The sequence below is a fragment of the Macaca mulatta genome, chromosome 19 (genome assembly GCF_049350105.2).
Source record: "Macaca mulatta isolate MMU2019108-1 chromosome 19, T2T-MMU8v2.0, whole genome shotgun sequence".
Classification (NCBI taxonomy): domain Eukaryota; kingdom Metazoa; phylum Chordata; class Mammalia; order Primates; family Cercopithecidae; genus Macaca; species Macaca mulatta.
Window position 1 is genome coordinate 57934839 of NC_133424.1, and position 16793 is coordinate 57951631.

Consider the following 16793-nt stretch of genomic DNA (forward strand, 5'->3'; position numbering starts at 1 on the left):
AACCCCATCTCTACTAAAAATACAAAAAATGACTCAGGCGTGGTGGCAACACACCTGTAGTCCCAGCCACTCGGGAGGCTGGGGCAGGACAATCACTTGAACCCGGGATGCAGAGGATGTGGTGAGCGGAGACTGTGCCACTGCACTCCAGCCTGGGCGACAGAACAAGACTCTGTCTAAAAAACAAACAAACAACAACAAAAACAAACAAGAATTAGCCAGGCATGGTGGAGCACGCCTGTAATTCCAGCTACTAGGGAGGCTGAGCTGGGAGAATCGCTTGAACCTGGGAGGTGGAGGTTGCACTGAGCCAAGGTTATACCATTGCACTCCAGAGTGGGTGACAGAGCAAAACTCTGTCTCATTTAAAAAAAAAAAACAAAAAATGCGGGGCGGGTGGGGGGGCGGCCAGGCACAGTGGCTCACACCTGTAATCCCAGCACATTGTGAGGCTGAGGCGGGTGGATCACGAAGTCAGGAGTTCAAGACCAGCCTGGCCAATATGGTGAAACCCCGTCTCTACTAAAAATACAAAAATTAGTCAGGTGTGGTGGTGTGCACCTGTAATCCTAGCTACTCGGGAGGCTGAGGCAGGAGAATCACTTGAACCCAGGAGATGTACATTGCAGTGAGCCGAGATCATGCCACTGCACTCCAGCCTGGCAACAGAGCAAGGCTCTGTCTCCAAACAAACAAAAAAACAATTAACAAGAGCCTGGGTAAGGGGCGTGACCTCTCTGGGTCTCAATTTTTGGGCAAATGAGGATCCTAAAAGTAAAGTCGAGGGTGGCTGTGGACATCACTGGGATGTACCTGGGAATGCCCTCCAGCTCCACGGGGTGATAACAGATTCCTGAATGCTGACCGGTGTGGCCTGGGTGTTGGCTGCCTTGGTTTAAACCCCCACCCCATCTGACAGGCAAATCACTGCACTCCCTTTCTCCTTCATGATTGAGATGGGGGTTTTCAGAGCCTCTTCCCGGGAGAGTGATTGTAAACCAGGTTGTCAGGGTGATGTCTCTGGCAGAAGTAAGGGCTTCAGATGCAGGAGCTGTTGATACTAGGCCCTGACTATCTAATGGGGCCCCCTGGCTGTGTGATCTTTTCCCACAGTCCCCAGGACAGGCCTAAATGGCAGACCCCTCACCATCCCTCCATCGCTGGAGTCCAGAAGCAACAATGCATTCAGTAAACACTGAGGGCTGGGTGGTGCTAGAGACACAGTGGGGACCAAGAGAGCCCCCAAGCTGCCCTTCTGGGGCTCCCAGACTGGTTGGGGAGATAAATCAGTTCCAAACAATGATGGCTCAAAGAGACAGGACTGGATGGGGGAACCCAGCAGGAACACTTAACTTGGCCTAGGTATCAGGGAGGGCTTCCTGGAGGAGGTAGTATCAAAGCTGAGATGTGAAAGATGGAATTAGGCAGGTAAGGCTGGGCGTGATGACTCATGCCTGTAATCCCAGCACTTTGGGAGACTGAGGAGGGTGGATCACCTGAGGCCAGGAGTTTGAGACCAGCCTGGCCAACATAGTGAAACCCCATCTTCACTAAAAAATACAAAAATTAGATGGGCATGGTTGCGGGTACTTGTAGTCCCAGCTACTGGGGAGGCTCAGGCAGGAGAATCGCTTGAACCCAGGAGGCGGGGGTTGCAGTGAGCTGAGATCATGCCATTGCACTCCACCCTGGGCAACAGAGTGAGACTCCATCTCAAAAAAAAAAAAAAAAAAGGAATTAGGCAGGTAATTGGGCAGAGGGAATAGAAGGGGCAAGTGCTTGGAGAAGCGAGCTAGGCCTGGGAGAAGTGAAGTGTAAAGTGGGGGCCACGGGGCTTCTGAGCCTGACGGGCTCTTGTTGAGCCTGGCCAGAAGCCCGGGCTTTCCCCCTCGGGGTACTGGGGAACCATGGGAGGATTTTGAGCTGGGGAGGGTAGCAGCAGATTTGTGCTCAGGAAAATCCCTCTAGCTGCAGTCTGGGTGGGATGGGGCAGGGAAGACAGGTCCAGGGATGAATGCACAGTGCCTTAAGATTGGAACTGAAGCTCAACCACCCAGGAGCTGCGGGGAAGCCCAGGCAGGGATGGAAGGTGAGGTGGCCTCACCCGGGAGATGAAGTCCTGATCTAGCTTCTCCATCAGGAGGTCCGCCGGTTTCTGCTCATAGGCCTTATAGGTCTCCAGGTACCGCCCAGCTTCCTCTGGACTAGGATAACAGGATACAGGGCAGCAGGAAGTGAGGTATCAGATTGTAGATTTGCTTCATTATGGTCAGTCATAAGAATTACCAATACTACCATCCTGGCTGACATGGTGAAACCCCGTCTCTACTTTAAAAATACAAAAAACTAGCCGGGCGAGGTGGCGGGCGCCTATAGTCCCAGCTACTCGGGAGGCTGAGGCAGGAGAATGGCGTGAACCCGGGAGGCGGAGCTTGCAGTGAGCTGAGATCCGGCCACTGCACTCCAGCCTGGGCGGCAGAGCGAGACTCTGTCTCAACAACAACAAAAAAAAAAAAAAAAAAAAAAGAATTACCAATACTAGGCCGGGTGCAGTGGCTTATGCCTGTAATCCCAGCACTTTGGGATGATGAGGCAGGCAGGTCATCTGAGGTCAGGAGTTCGAGACCAGCCTGGCCAACATGGTGAAACCCCATTTCTACTAAAAATACAAAAAAGTAGCTGGGCTTGGTGGCATGTGCCTGTAGTCCCAGCTACTCAGGAGGCTGAGACAGGAGAATCACTTGAACCCAGGAAGTGGAGGTTGCAGTGAGCCGAGATCGCGCCATTGCACTGCCGCTTGGGCAACAAGAGTGAAACTCCGTCTCAAAAAAAACAAAAAGCCTGGGCGAGTGGCTCACGCCTGTAATCCCAGCACTTTGGGAGGCCGAGGCGGGTGGATCACAAGGCCAGGAGATCGAGACCATCCTGGCTAACATGGTGAAACCCCGTCTCTACTAAAAATACAAAAAAAATTAGCCGGGTGTGGTGGCGGGTGCCGGTAGTCCCAGCTACTCAGGAGGCTGAGGCAGGAGAATGGCCATGAACCCGGGAGGCGGAGCTTGCAGTAAGCCGAGATCGCGCCACTGCACTCCAGCCTGGGCGACAAAGCAAGACTCTGTCTCAAAAAAAAAGAATTGTTGATGCTAAAAATCAAAATTCCAGCCCATCCCCCTGCCAAATACAACCTGGTAGTGACCACTGCTGGGCGCATCTTGATATCTTTTCTGGCTATGGGCCAGCTCTTGGGAGTCTGACCCCACCTCTGCCTGGGTAATCCTGGGCCAGTGGTTTGCTCTCTGGGCCTCAGTTTCCTCACTGTACAGTGGGGTGGTCAGGCATAGTGGCTCATGCTTGTAATCCTAGCACTTTGGGAGGCTGAGGCAGGAGGATCACTTGAGCTCAGGAGTTTGAGACCAGCCGGGATAACATAGCAAGATGTTGTCTCTACAAAAAATTAAAAATTAGCCAGGTGTGGTGGTGTGTGCCTTCAGTCTCAGCTGCTTGGGAGGCTGAGGCAGAACTGCCTGAGCCTGGTAAGTTGAGGCTTCAGTAACCTGTGATAGCGCCACTGCACTCCAGCCTTGGCAACAGAGCAAGACCCTGTCTCAAAAATTAATAATAGGCCGGGCGCGGTGGCTCAAGCTTGTAATCCCAGCACTTTGGGAGGCCGAGACGGGCGGATCACTAGGTCAGGAGATCGAGACCATCCTGGCGAACACGGTGAAACCCCGTCTCTACTAAAAAATACAAAAAACTAGCCGGGCGAGGCGGCGGGCGCCTGTAGTCCCAGCTACTCGGGAGGCTGAGGCAGGAGAATGGCGTAAACCCGGGGGGCGGAGCTTGCAGTGAGCTGAGATCCGGCCACTGCACTCCAGCCCGGGCGACAGAGCCAGACTCCGTCTCAAAAAAAAAAAAAAAAAAAAAAATTAATAATAAAGTGGGGAGGATGGTATGACTGTGAAGATCAGAGAATACTCTGGAATGCTCTGTAAGTGCCAAAAGCAGCCTGGCACTGCTGAAGAAATGTTAGCTATTTTGGAAGGGAAGTCAGCACACAAACTGTTTGTACTGGGTTTGACAGGAGGAAAACCAGAAACACTGCTTATTTTCCCACTGCAGCAAGAAGCCAGCCTCATGAAATGTTCAGCTTCCAGCCAGGCACAGTGGCTCATGCCTGTAATCCCAGCACTTTGGGAGGGTGAGGCGGGAGGATCACCTGAGGTCAGGAGTTCAAGACCAGCCTGGCCAACATGGCAAAACCCCGTCTCTACTAAAAACACAAAAGAATTAGCTGGGTGTGGTGGTGCGCACCTGTAATCCCAGCTACTCGGGAGGTCAGGAGAATTGCTTGAACTCCCAAGGCAGAGCTGAGATTGCGCCACTGCACTCCAGCCTGGGGGACAGAGTGAGGCTCTGTATCAAAAAAAAAAAAAAAAGATATTAAGACCTTGTTTACAGATGAGGAAACTGAAGGCCAGAGAGAGGCACTGCCTGCACCAGGCCCACACAGGAAGGCAAAGGGAAGGGTTGGGCAGGGTGGGATGGGGGAGCAGGTAGAGCCTGAATGAGGCAGGGAAGCCCCCATCTCACCTCCAGGCGAGGATCAGTGTGCAGTCGGCCAGGATACACATCTTAGCCAGCTCCTTCAGGGCCTGCTGGGGATCTTTCTGGAGGAGAAAATCAGAATTAGAAACCTAGAAGCCAGGAATTACAAAAATTAGCCAGGAGTGGTGGCACGTGCCTGTAATCCCGGCTACTAGGGAAGCTGAGGTGGAGAATTGCTTGAACCCGGGAGGTGGAGATTGCAGTGAGCCGAGATCGCACCACTGCACTCCAACCTGGGCAACAGAGCGAGACTCCATCTCAAAAAAAAAAAAAAAAAAAGAACAAAAAGGGAATTAAAGCCTGAAAACACAGTAGCTCAGGAAGCCAAGAGCCTCTCACCCAGTTGTCACTCTCTAAGCTCCTACTGGGTGCCTGGCCCGTGCTAAGCTGTGCTAGGACCCAGCAGTGGCTGAGACAGCCCTGACTCTGCCCTCCCAGGACTCATAGTCTGATGAGCAGGACAGACCTGTCCCCAGACACTGATGATCTGGAGTGGCCAGGGCTGCGATGTGGGAGCCAGAGGAGGGACTGAGCCTGCCTGGGGGATCAGAGAGGGCTTCTTGGAGGAGGGGACATCTGACCTGAGACCCAAAGGAGGATGAGGAGGAGGAAAGGATGAAAAGGAGACCAGAAAAGGGAATTCCAGACACAGAGAACAGCATGGGCAAAGGATGGGAGGGGAAAGAGGGCTTGAGGAATTAGAATTCGCTCCCTACGGGAGGGACGATGTGAAATTCCATGAGAAGCACAGACTCTGGAAAACTAGGTAGAGGTCAGAGGTACACAGGGCCCCATAGGTCATGGAAGGGAGCAGAACTTTCTCCTAGGGTGCTTAGGAGCCATGGCAGTTTTATGATCTTTTTTTTTTTTTTTTTTGAGACAGATTCTCGTTCTGTTGCCCAGGCTAGAGTGCAGTGACATGATCTTGGCTCACTGCAACCTCTGCCTGCCGGGTTCAAGCAGTTCTGCCTCAGCCTCCCGTGTAGCTGGGATTACAGGCGCACGCCACCACGCTCAGCTAAATTTTGTATTTTTAGTAGAGATGGGGTTTCACCATGTTGGCCAGGCTGGTCTTGAACTTCTGATCTCAGGTAATCCCAAAGTGCTGGGATTACAGGCGTGAGCTACCCCCAGTGGGTGATTTTTTAAAAATTTTTAGATACAGGGTCTTGCTGTGTTACCCAGTCTGGTCTTCAACAGCTGGCCTCAAGCAATCCTCTTCCACTGGGTTAGGTGCAGTGGCTCATGCCTGTAATCCTAGTTCTTTGAGAGGTTGAGGCAGGAGGATCACTTGAGGCCAAGAGTTCAAGACTAGTCTAGGCAACAGAGTGGAGACCCTATCTCTATAAAATACAAAAAAATATGGTGATGTGGACCTATGATGGGACCTATAGTCCCAGCTACTTAGGAGGCTGAGGTGGGAGGATCACTTGAGCCCAGGAGGTCAAGGCCGCACTGTCCTATGATTGGGCCACTGCACTCCAGCCTGGGCAACAGAGCAGGACCCTGTGTCAAAACAAACAAACAAACAAACAAAGAGATAAGCTGGGCGTGGTGGCTCACACCTGGAATCCCAACAGTTTGGGAGGCCGAGGTGGGCAGATCACTTGAGGTCAGGCGTTTCAGACCATCCTGGCCAACATGGTGAAACCCATCTCTACTAAAAATACAAAAATTGGCTGGGCGCAGTGGCTCACGTCTGTAATCCCAGCACTTTGGGAGGCCGAGGCGAGTGGATCATGAGGTCAGGAGATTGAGCCCAGCCTGGCCAGCATGGTCAAACCCCATCTCTACAAAAAAACAAAAAATTAGCCAGTCATGGTGATACGTGCCTGTAATCCCAGCTACTTGGGAGGCTGAGTCAGGAGAATCACTTGAACCCAGGAGGCGGAGGTTGCAGTGAGCCAAGATTGCACCACTACACTCCAGACTGGGCAAAAGAGTGAGACTCTGGGCCGGGCGCGGTGGCTCACGCTTGTAATCCCAGCACTTTGGGAGGCCGAGGTGGGTGGATCACGAGGTCAGGAGATCGAGACCATCCTGGCCAACATGGTGAAACCCCGTCTCTACTAAAAATACAAAAAATTAGCCGGGTGTGGTGGCAGGCGCCTGTAGTCCCAGCTACTCGGGAGGCTGAGGCAGGAGAATCGCGTGAACCTGGGAGGCGGAGCTTGCAGTGAGCAGAGATCGTGCCACTGCACTCCAGCCTGGGCGACAGAGTGAGACTCCATCTCAAAAAAAAAAAAAAAAAAAAAAAGAGTGAGACTCTGTCTCAAAACAATAAATAAACAAATAAATAAACAAACAAACAAATAAATAAATAAATAAGCCAGGCATGGTGTAGTGTGCCTGTAATCCCAATTGCTCGGGAGGCTGAGGCAGGAGAATTATTTGAACCCAGGAGGCGGAGGTTGCAGTGAGCCAAGATCTCGCCACTGCACTCCAGCCTAGGAGACAGAGGAGACTCCATCTTAAAAAAAAAGAGAGGCCGGGCGCGGTGGCTCAAGCCTGTAATCCCAGCACTTTGGGAGGCCGAGATGGGCGGATCACGAGGTCAGGAGATCGAGAGACGATCCCGGCTAACGCGGTGAAACACCGTCTCTACTAAAAAATACAAAAAAATAGCCAGGCGAGGTGGCGGGCGCCTGTACTCCCAGCTACTCGGGAGGCTGAGGCAGGAGAATGGCGTAAACCCGGGAGCCGGAGCTTGCAGTGAGCTGAGATCCGGCCACTGCACTCCAGCCTGGGTGACAGAGCAAGACTCCGTCTCAAAAAAAAAAAAAAAAAAAAAAAGAGAGAGAGAGAGAGAGATGAACGGGCGTGGTGGCTCCTGCCTGTAATCCCAGAACTTTGGGAGGCTGAGGCGGGTGGATCACCTGAGGTCAGGAGTTCAAGACCAGCCTGGCCAACATAGTGAAAACCAGTCTCTGCTAAAAATACAAAAATCAGCCAGGTGTGGTGGTGCATGCCTATAATCCCAGCTACTCAGGAGGCTGAGGCAGGAGAATCGCTTGAATCCCGGAGGCAGAGGTTGCAGTGAGCCAAGATGGAGTCATTGCACTCCAGTTGGGCAACAAGAGCGAAACTCCATCTCAAACAAATAAACAAACAAAAAACACACACACAAAAGAGATATTTAGGGGGCAGAGATCTGGGACTAATTGAAGGGGATGTGGGGAAAGAGGAAACAGATAATTTTGCCTTCCCCTCTCCTTGCCAACATAGTGTCTTGGTGACCCATGTCAATCGCAGATGTGAAAAACCTTCCTCACTGAGGTTTTAGCTGCATTTCCTCTCAGAAGGGATTCAACAGTACGCTGCACAACCTCGAGGCCCAGCACTCCCCATTTCAGAGATGGGGCCAGTGAGGCCAGCTGGGGAGCGACCCCTGCTTACCACATCCACCTGGATGAGCAGGACCCGCAGGGCGAAGTTCTTCCCCAGGCTCTGCAGCCGCCCATGGATGTAGTCCGGGTGCAGGTTGTGGTAGCGGAGGCTGGTGGGGGCAAGGAGGAGGAGTTGAGAAGTCTCAGTCTCTTCGAGACCCCCAAAGCCCTTCTGCCCTCTCACTGAAATACTAAGGGCTCAGAGTGCGGCACAGGGGACAGAGGGGCCCTGAGGCCCACAGAGGGTCAGTCACTTGCCACAGGTCTCTCTTCCAAGGAGATGCTCCACAGGGATTGGCAGCCAGGGCCACATGGCTGTGGTTACCCAGAAGCCCAGACCCCTGGCTTCTTCATGAAGAGGGGAAGAGACTTGGGCTTCAAGGGGAGAACAGGTGCCAGGGGCCCTGGAGAGTGTGAGCGCGGGGACGTTGCGTGGCTCGCAGTGGGAAGCAGGGCCCACGCCAGCCCATCTGCTCTGGCCTCGGAGGGCTATGGTGAGGGCTTCACGACCCAGCGAACTAGGACTGGCGCTGCCCAGCAGTCTGCAGCTCTCACAGCCTGCGAGGAGCACAGGAACTCACAGGTTTCACTTCCTCTGTCTGGGCCTGTCTGCAGAGGGGCCCCTGGGTTGGGGAAGTTGTTTAACTAGGGTAGAGATGGGAGAAATCCTGCCTCTCCTCAACTCCAGTCAAGGATGTCGGGAACATGAGTGACCCAGTCCCTCCACCCTTAGATCCAGGAGTCTGGCCCTCAGGCCTTCCTCCCTGAGACCCAGGAGTCCAGGCCCCCAGCCCCTCCTCCCTCAGACCCAGGAGTCCAGGCCCCCAGCCCCTCCTCCCTCAGACCCAGGAGTCTAGGCCCCCAGCCCCTCCTCCCTCAGACCTAGGAGTCTGGGCCCCAGCTCTTGTTGCACTGGGCACCTCTAGGCCAAGACCCCCTTCCTCCAACACAGGGTCCCACCAAGGCCCAGAGCCTGCAGGACCATGCCCATAGAACAGTCCAGAACACTGGGACATGACCCTCCCAGGCCAGTGGGGTGTCCTTCCTGAAAGCTGGGGTGGCACCGCAGAGCTCACCTGAGGAACAGGGCACAGGTGCTCTGGCCCAGCACATAGTCGGGGATTACATCGCCAAATTCCCAGGGCACGTTGCGCACGAACTTCAGTACGGGATTGCCCCTCTGGGGAGGGAGGAAGGGCAGAAGCCATCAATAGGGATGACCCTTGGCAACCACAGGGCCCTCCTCTACCTCTTCTCGCACCTCCTCCCTCCTCCCACCTCTTCCCACACCTCCTCCCTCCTCCCACCTGTGCCTGGGTCTTTTCCAGCTTCTCTCTCCTCCTCCCAACCCTGGACAGTCCCTGGTCCTCTGATCCAGGTTCCTCCCCTCCACTCCACTGGCACCAGGCCTTTCCTAAAGGGTCCCCGGGTCTGTCTCCAGCTCAACCCTCTCCCCCAGCCCCAGTCTGCGAGTCATGTGGTCCTGAACACCTCCTGCCCCTATGCCCGGCTAATTTTTGTATTTTTAGTACAGACGAGGTTTCACCATGTTGGCCAGGCTGGTCTCGAACTCCTGACCTCAGGTGATCCGTCTGTCTCAGCCTCCCAAAGTGCTGGGATTACAGGCGTGAGCCACCGCACCTGGCCTCATTCAGTACATTTTAAGTAAATTAACAAGCCTGGGGTCAGGAAACAGAGCTGCACCAACACAGCCACAGCCCCAGCAAGAGCTGGGGCACTCTCAACCCACACACCGATGTTGAACGAATGAATAAATGAATGGCGAGAACAAAGTGGCTGGAACTCAGACCTCCTTCCACTGGAGTCATCCCTAGAACAGCGTTTCCCACTGAAAACCTCAAGGCTCCACTTCTCCGTCTCCCTCCTCACCTGCCGAGGGCTCACAATGATGCTGTTGGATTTTGCCCCCGGTTTCAGGGCCTGGTTGGGGGTCTCTCCTGCCAGGGGCTCTGACCCTGTGAGGCACGTGGCCCCAGCCCCTCCCGGAGGCTGTGAGATGGCATATTCAGCGTAAGTCTGAGGGGCCGCCTGGGCCGAGGTGTCCACAGTGGGAAGGCTCTGTGTGGATTTGAATAAGGGCTTGGCCTGTGGGGAGAAAGGGAGTTTGCAGGGGACCAGTTGGGGTGAGCAGGGGACATCTGAGGCCCTGTGAGTTCCTCTCCCCTTTCTTTTTCTTTTTTTTTTTTTTTTCGAGAGAGTCTCATTCTGTCACCCAGGCTGGAGGGCAGTGGCACAATCTTGGCTCACTGCAACCTCCACCTCCCGGGTTCAAGCAATTATCCTGCCTCAGCTTCCCGAGTAGCTGGGATTACAGGTGCCCGCCACCACGCCCAGCTAATTTTCTTTTTTTTTGAGATGGAGTCTTGCTCTGTCACCGAGGCTGGAGTGCAATGGCGTGATCTCAGCTCACTGCAACCTCCGCCTCCCAGGTTCAAGCGATTCTCCTGTCTCAGCCTCCCGAATAGCTGGGACTACAGGTGCGTACCACCATGCTGGCTAATTTTTGTATTTTTAGTAGAGAGGGGGTTTCAACATGTTGTCCAGGCTGATCTCGAACTCCTAACCTCAGGTGATCCGCCTGTCTCGGCCTCCCAAAGTGTTGGGATTACAAGTGTGAGCCACAGCACTTTACCCCTCTCCCCTCTTTAGGGCTGCCCATCTTCCTTCCTCTAATGTCCCTTCCAGAAGGCTGAGAGCTCAAAATCTGAATCCAGCCACTTCTGCCCCACTCCTCAGTCTCCACTCTGGTCCCAGCCAACAGCGTTTCACCCTTGGACCACTGAAGTCACTTCTTCACCAGCTCCTTGCCCACACTCTCACCCCCTGGAAGTCTGTCCCCTACACTAAATCTTTATGTCCTTCCTCTGCTGAGAGCTAGTGGGTGGCTCCTGCCTCAGAGTGAAAGTCAAAGCTGTCACCATCACCCAAAAGGCTGTAGATCTGTCCCTGATCCTTGCCTTAGAGACTACACCTTCTGCCACTTCTCCCATGCTTTCTCTACTACAGCCCCACTGGACTTCGTGCTGCCCTTGAATGTGGCAGGCTCTCTCTGACCTCACGGCTTTGGCACTGGCTGTTCCCTCTACCCCAGACGTCTCTATGGCTCACTCCCTCACCTCTTTCACATCTCTACCAAGATGTCACCTCCTCAGAGAGGCCCTCCCTTGAACTTCCTATCTAAAGTAGGAAGGGGCCAGGCACGGTGGCTCATGCCTGTAATCCCAGCACTTTGGGAGGCCGAGATGGACGGATCACTTGAGGTTCAAGACCAGCCTGACCAACATGGTGAAACTCTGTCTCTATTAAAAATACAAAAATTAGCCGGATGTGGTGGCACGCTCCTGTAATCCCAGTGGGGAGGCTGAGGCAGGAGAATCGCTTGAATCCGGGAGGCGGAGGCTGCAGTGAGCCGAGATGGTGCCAGTGCACTCCAGCCTGGGTGACAGAGCCAGACTGTCTCAAAATAATAAATAAATAAAATAAAGTAGGAAGGTCCTCTTCCTCATCACGCCCTATATCCTTAGCTCACTTTCCTTTTCTTCATAGCCAATGCTAATCACCAATCGATTGTTTTCCCTTGGGAAGGAGATTTCAATATTGCCAGGTCCTTCCATTTACCAAAATATGTCTAAAGTATAGATTTTAAGATTGCAAAACCTGGCAATTCTTAAACATGAGCAATAAGTTCATGTCTTAAAAAATCAGGGTGCTGGCCTCATAAAACACATCAGGGGTTACCTGCTGAATGCCAGTGTCTGGCCTCTGCCTCAGCCCTCTCTTAGAACCAATCATCCATTTCACAGATGGTGAAACTGGGACCTGTGGAGGACCCAGGACTGCTTCCCCAAGTCGTCCGTGGCCCCCAAATCCACTAACCCACACCCTGGTCCCACAGGTCCCATCCTATTCTCTTCCTCCTCCTAACACCCGCCAGCCTCCCAGGGGCCCCGCATCTCCTTGTCCTACCACTCCAGGAGGAACCTCATCCTCGTCGAGGGGTATCACAAATTTCCTCCTTGCTGGAGGCACTGAGGGCTGGGGCACCCCCTCTTTGTCCTTCCCAGGGTCCATGTGGAACCTGAAAGGGAAGGTGCCAGGAGCAAGTGAGCCATCGGCGTCTACGTTCTCATCCCCCAGCAGGAACCCCCACTCAGCCGTCCCCCACAAAACTCCCAGAGCCCCATAGCGTCAGGTCCCAAACACCCAGGGCCCGAGGCTCTACAACGCCCCGCCCCTTTGACCGCCACCTTCTGCTTGCCCCGCCCCTTACAAGTCCCATCGCTCCGCCTCTCGCCCCCACTGGATTCTATTGGCTCTGTCCCCACCGTCCCCCGACTTCCGTTCGCCCAGCCCCCGGGGCTACATCTGGACGCCCACCCCACGCCTGGCCTTGTCCATCTCTCAGACTCGGCAATGATTGGCTTCCGCGGTTGCCAATCTCCACCTGCAGTCCCGCCTCCCGCCCCCTCTGGTCCCGGCCTTACGGTTTCAGAGCCGCGAATTCAGTTGCCGGTCTTGGAGCCTCAAGGGAAAGACTGGAGAGGGACTGAGGCAGTCCACCGCCAGCACTGCCAGCGCGGCCCAGGGCTCGCCGCACTTCCGGCCTCTCTGGCCCCGCTCCCCAGGAGAGTAGAGCATAGAGCAGGGCGATCTCTATGCAACTCTCTATGGTCCTGGAGGACCGCGGAGTTCGTGGGAGGAGAGATATCTATGTGGCCGCAGAGGATCTGGCTCCCAAATTTTTCAGTTCCAAAGCCCATACTGAGCGCTTCTGTGTGCCGGGAATCCTGGCAGGGCTCAGGGGAGAAGAGATCGCAGGAGATCCAACTTGGTCTCTCCTCTCAGTACGCAGAGACTTAAGTTTGAATCCCAACTCAGACATTGACTTGGCCTCAGTTTCCCCATTCATTCATTTATTCCACACCTATTCCCCCCATGCGCTTCCTCTGTTCCCGGTCCTGTGCGAGTCCGTGCTGGTGAAACAGCAGTGACCAACGACAGCCCCGTGTTGTCCTCCCGGAGCTTACGGTTCAGTAAGGGACACAGACACGTTCCCAAACAGTGATGACTTAGAATGGGCAGATCTGGGATGGGAGATCCCGGGAGAGCCGTGGGGTGGGGGTCAGAGGGAGCGCCTGACTCAGCCGCCGAGTCCGGAAGGGCTTCCTGGAGGAAGGGACATCTGAGCAGAGGCCTGGCTGATGAATTAGTATTAGTCACTTCCTGAAAGGATAGTATCACACTGTTCTAACTTGCAGCTCTCTGATTACTAAGGAAATGGAACGGTTTTTGTGAATGTATTGGTCTTATAAATTTTGTCTTCTGTGAATTGCTTGCTCATATTCCTTGTCCATTTTTTAAATGGGTTGTATGGCTTTTTTATTACTATTAATTTCTAGGGGTACTTTATGGATTCTGATTCTAATCCTTAGTTACCTATATTGCAAACATTTCCTCCTAGTTTCTACTTTGGGTTTTAACTTTAGTTATTTTTGGCACAGAAGTTATTTGTGTTTATGTACAACTATTTATCAATCTGTTCCGTTCTGACTTTTGCTTTTGGTGTGTTAAGAGCCCTGCCATAACCCAGGGTCATAATGATAAATTCTTTTTTTTTTTTTTTGAGACGGAGTTTCGCTCTTATTACCCAGGCTGGAGTGCAATGGTGCGATCTCGGTTCACTGCAACCTCCACCTCCCGGGTTCAAGCGATTCTCCTGCCTCTTTAGTAGCTGGGAATTACAGGCATGCGCCACCATGCCTGGCTAATGTTTTTTTTTTTCTCTCTCCATTTTTAGTAGAGACGGGGTTTCGCCATTTTGGCCAGGCTGGTATCGAACTCCTGACCTCAGTTGGTCCACCTGCCTCAGCCCCCCAAAGTGCTGAATTACAGGCGTAAGCCACGGCGCACGGCCATAATGATACATTCTATCATTTCCTTGAGCTCCGTGTTGTGTTGTCCTCCCAGAGCTTATGTTTCAGTGAGGGACACAGACACCCTGCCAAACAGTGATGGCCTAGAATGAGCAGGTCATCTGGCTTTAATCTATGTAAGATTTATTTATTTATTTATTTATTTGTTTGTTTATTTATTTATTTATTTTTTGAGATGGAATTTTGCTCTTGTTGCCCAGGCTGGAGTGCAATGGCGCAATCTAGGCTCACTGCAACCTCTGCTTCCCAGATTCAAGCGATTCTCCTGCCTCAGCCTCCCAAGTAGCTGGGATTGCAGGCGCCCGTCCAGCTAACTTTTGTATTTTCAGTAGAGACGGAGTTTCACCATGTTGGCCCGGCTGGTGTCGAACTCCTGACCTTAAGTGATCCACCCGCCTCTGCCTCCCAAAGTGCTGGGATTACAAGCATGAGCCACCGCGCCTGGCCAAGATTTTTTTTTTTTTTTTTAGACAGAGTCTCGCACTGTCGCTCAGGCTGGAGTGCAGTCACCGGATCTCAGCTCACTGCAAGCTCCGCCTCCTGGGTTTGCGCCATCCTCCTGCCTCAGCCTCCCGAGTAGCTGGGACTACAGGCGCCCGCCACCTCGCCCGGCTAGTTTTTTGTATTTTTTAGTAGAGACGGGGTTTCACTGCGTTAGCCAGGATGGTCTCGATCTCCTGACCTCGTGATCCGCCCGTCTCGGCCTCCCAAAGTGCTGGGATTACAGGCTTGAGCCACCGCGCCCGGCCTAGATTTATTTTTGAAAGTGCACCGAGGTTATTGTTTATGACTGATATAACCAATTGTCTCAAGTTGACCAAATGTAGATCTTTTCTCCACTGTTCTGAAATTCTACCTTTATCACATACCAAATTCCCATACACATACAAGTCTATTTCTGACATTTCTGTTATGTTCATTGATCTTTTTACTTGTACTTGCCTGCAGGTACATGACCATCCCTCTGTTTCTTTCTTCGTATCAGTCTTTCGTCTATGGGTGTTTGTCTCTGTGTCTACATTTTCCCATTTTACTTATTTATTTTTTCCTGGGCATGGTGGCTCATGCCTGTAAAGAGTGAGAACAAAAAAAGAAAAAAAGAAAAGAAAGAAAAAAGGCCGGGCACGGTGACTTGCGCCTGTCATCCTAGCACTTTGGGAGGCCGAGGCGGGCGGATCACCTATGATCAGGGGTTCGAAACCAGCCTGGCCAACATGGCAAAACCCCGTCTCTGCTAAAAATACAAAATTAGCTGGGCGTGGTGGCGCATGCCTGTAATCCCAGCTTTTTGGGAGGCTGAGGCAGGAGAATCGCTTGAACCTGGGAGGCAGAGGTTGCAGTGAGCTGAGATCGAGACACTGCACTCCAGCCTGGGCGACGGAGCAAGACTCTGTCTCAAAAAAACGAAAAAAGAAAAAAGAAATATACCTCTGTATCCAAGACCATACAGCAATTCTAGAAGTAGGTCATCCCAAGTAGAAGGGCTTGTGACTCAGTTATCCCCTTGGGGAATGGAATTGCCAGACTTAACCCTGCAACTCCTGCGTTTTCTGCCAGGGGGCGATGGTGCACCACAAGAGAATTGGAAGTGTTGGGGAGCCGGTGCCGCTCCGCTCCGCCAGAACCCATCGGGGGCAAGACCCCCTAGAAGGAGGTCCCGTCCCTGCTCCCGACCCATTTCCTTGAAGTAGAAGTGCGGCAAAGGAATTCCTTGAAGTAGAAGTGCCATCAGTGGAATTCTAAATCTGTTAACATTAGTTAAGAGCAACGGGAAAAAGTTGCCCTGGGTTCTACGTTATTTCCAAGTTGGATGTTGGATTTCTACCCTCAGTTTCTTTTCTTTTCTTTTCTTTTCCTTCTTCTTCTTCTTTTTTTTTGAGACGGAGTCTCTCTGTGTCACCCGGGCTGGAGTGCAGTGGTGCGATCACACCTCACTGCAGCCTCAACCTCCCGGGCTCCCACATCACCTCCCCTTGTAGCTGGACCACAGGCGCGCGCCACCACGCCTAGCCAACGTTTGTATTTTTTTGTAGAGGCGGGGTGGGGGGGGGTCTCACTATAGCCCAGGCTGGTCTCGAACTTCTGGGCTCAAGCGATCCTCCCTTCTCGCCCTCCCAAAGTGTCGGGATTACTGGAGTGAGCAGCTGCTCCCGGCCTAAGCTGTTTCAAAACTAAACTTTGGAATCCCAGATTCGAATCTCCCTGGCTCCCAGAGTTGAGCGTTCGAATCCACCAGCCGTATCCACGCTCCGATTCCGCCTCTTTCTTCCAAACGCCCCAAGTTCCAGAATTCAGCCGCAACTCCAGTTTAGGCCACTCCCCAGCTCCGGCCCCTGCTCCCGTCCCAAACCTTCCCCTCCTCTCAACTTCGAGCCCTTTGTGCGCCCCGGAACGGGTGGGGTGGGGACGGAGACTGTGAGGACCGAACCCTCACCTCCAATTCCGCCCGAGGGGACCTGAATGGGGGGCGCAGAGAGCAGCCCGGCCGAAGGCTCTGGAAGCAGGCACCGCCGGGGGGCGTAGTGACCAGGCTGCCGTCCCCGCCCGCCTCTAAACTTAGCCGCGGTGACGCGCGGCCCGGTGATCGCGGCGGGGCCGGGGACGCAGGGGGGCCCGAATGGAGGGGGGCGGCTCAGCTCGGCGAGCCTCTATTTATAGCGCCCGGAGCCCGAAATAGCGCGGAGCGGAGCGGCCGGGATGACGCGGGAGCCGCCGGGGGCTGACTCACCCGGCCCCAAGCGAAGGCCCCCGGATGGGGGACAGTGGAGGCGCCTAGCCCCTACTCCGCGTCCTCCCGGGCATCTTTTTTGCTGGGACAGCCCAAGTCTCCGCTGGAGAGGCTGTGGAT

The 16793-nt window shown here is 53.5% G+C and overlaps 1 protein-coding gene across 10 annotated transcripts in view; it reads right to left on the reverse strand.

Moving 5' to 3' along the window:
* Positions 1 to 16793, reverse strand: part of ERCC1 (ERCC excision repair 1, endonuclease non-catalytic subunit) — a 49910-nt gene that overhangs the window by 7198 nt on the left and 25919 nt on the right. For 4 of the 10 annotated variants that reach the window (XR_013409904.1, XM_015124275.3, XM_015124273.3 and 1 more), the window contains exons 1-7: positions 12497 to 12613; positions 11979 to 12090; positions 9882 to 10097; positions 9068 to 9171; positions 8002 to 8101; positions 4591 to 4667; positions 2105 to 2204 (exon numbers count right to left, since the gene is read on the reverse strand). Coding sequence is in view for 8 of the 10 variants with exons in the window: in XM_015124275.3 (XP_014979761.2) it covers positions 2105 to 2204; positions 4591 to 4667; positions 8002 to 8101; positions 9068 to 9171; positions 9882 to 10097; positions 11979 to 12083 (702 nt within the window). In the remaining 2 variants the exon portion in view is untranslated. Of the gene's footprint in view, positions 1 to 54; positions 177 to 2104; positions 2205 to 4590; positions 4668 to 8001; positions 8102 to 9067; positions 9172 to 9881; positions 10098 to 11978; positions 12091 to 12496; positions 12614 to 16793 lie in introns of those variants that run through there. The other 6 variants (XM_077980398.1, XM_077980396.1, XM_077980399.1 and 3 more) reach the window with 3 other exon arrangements.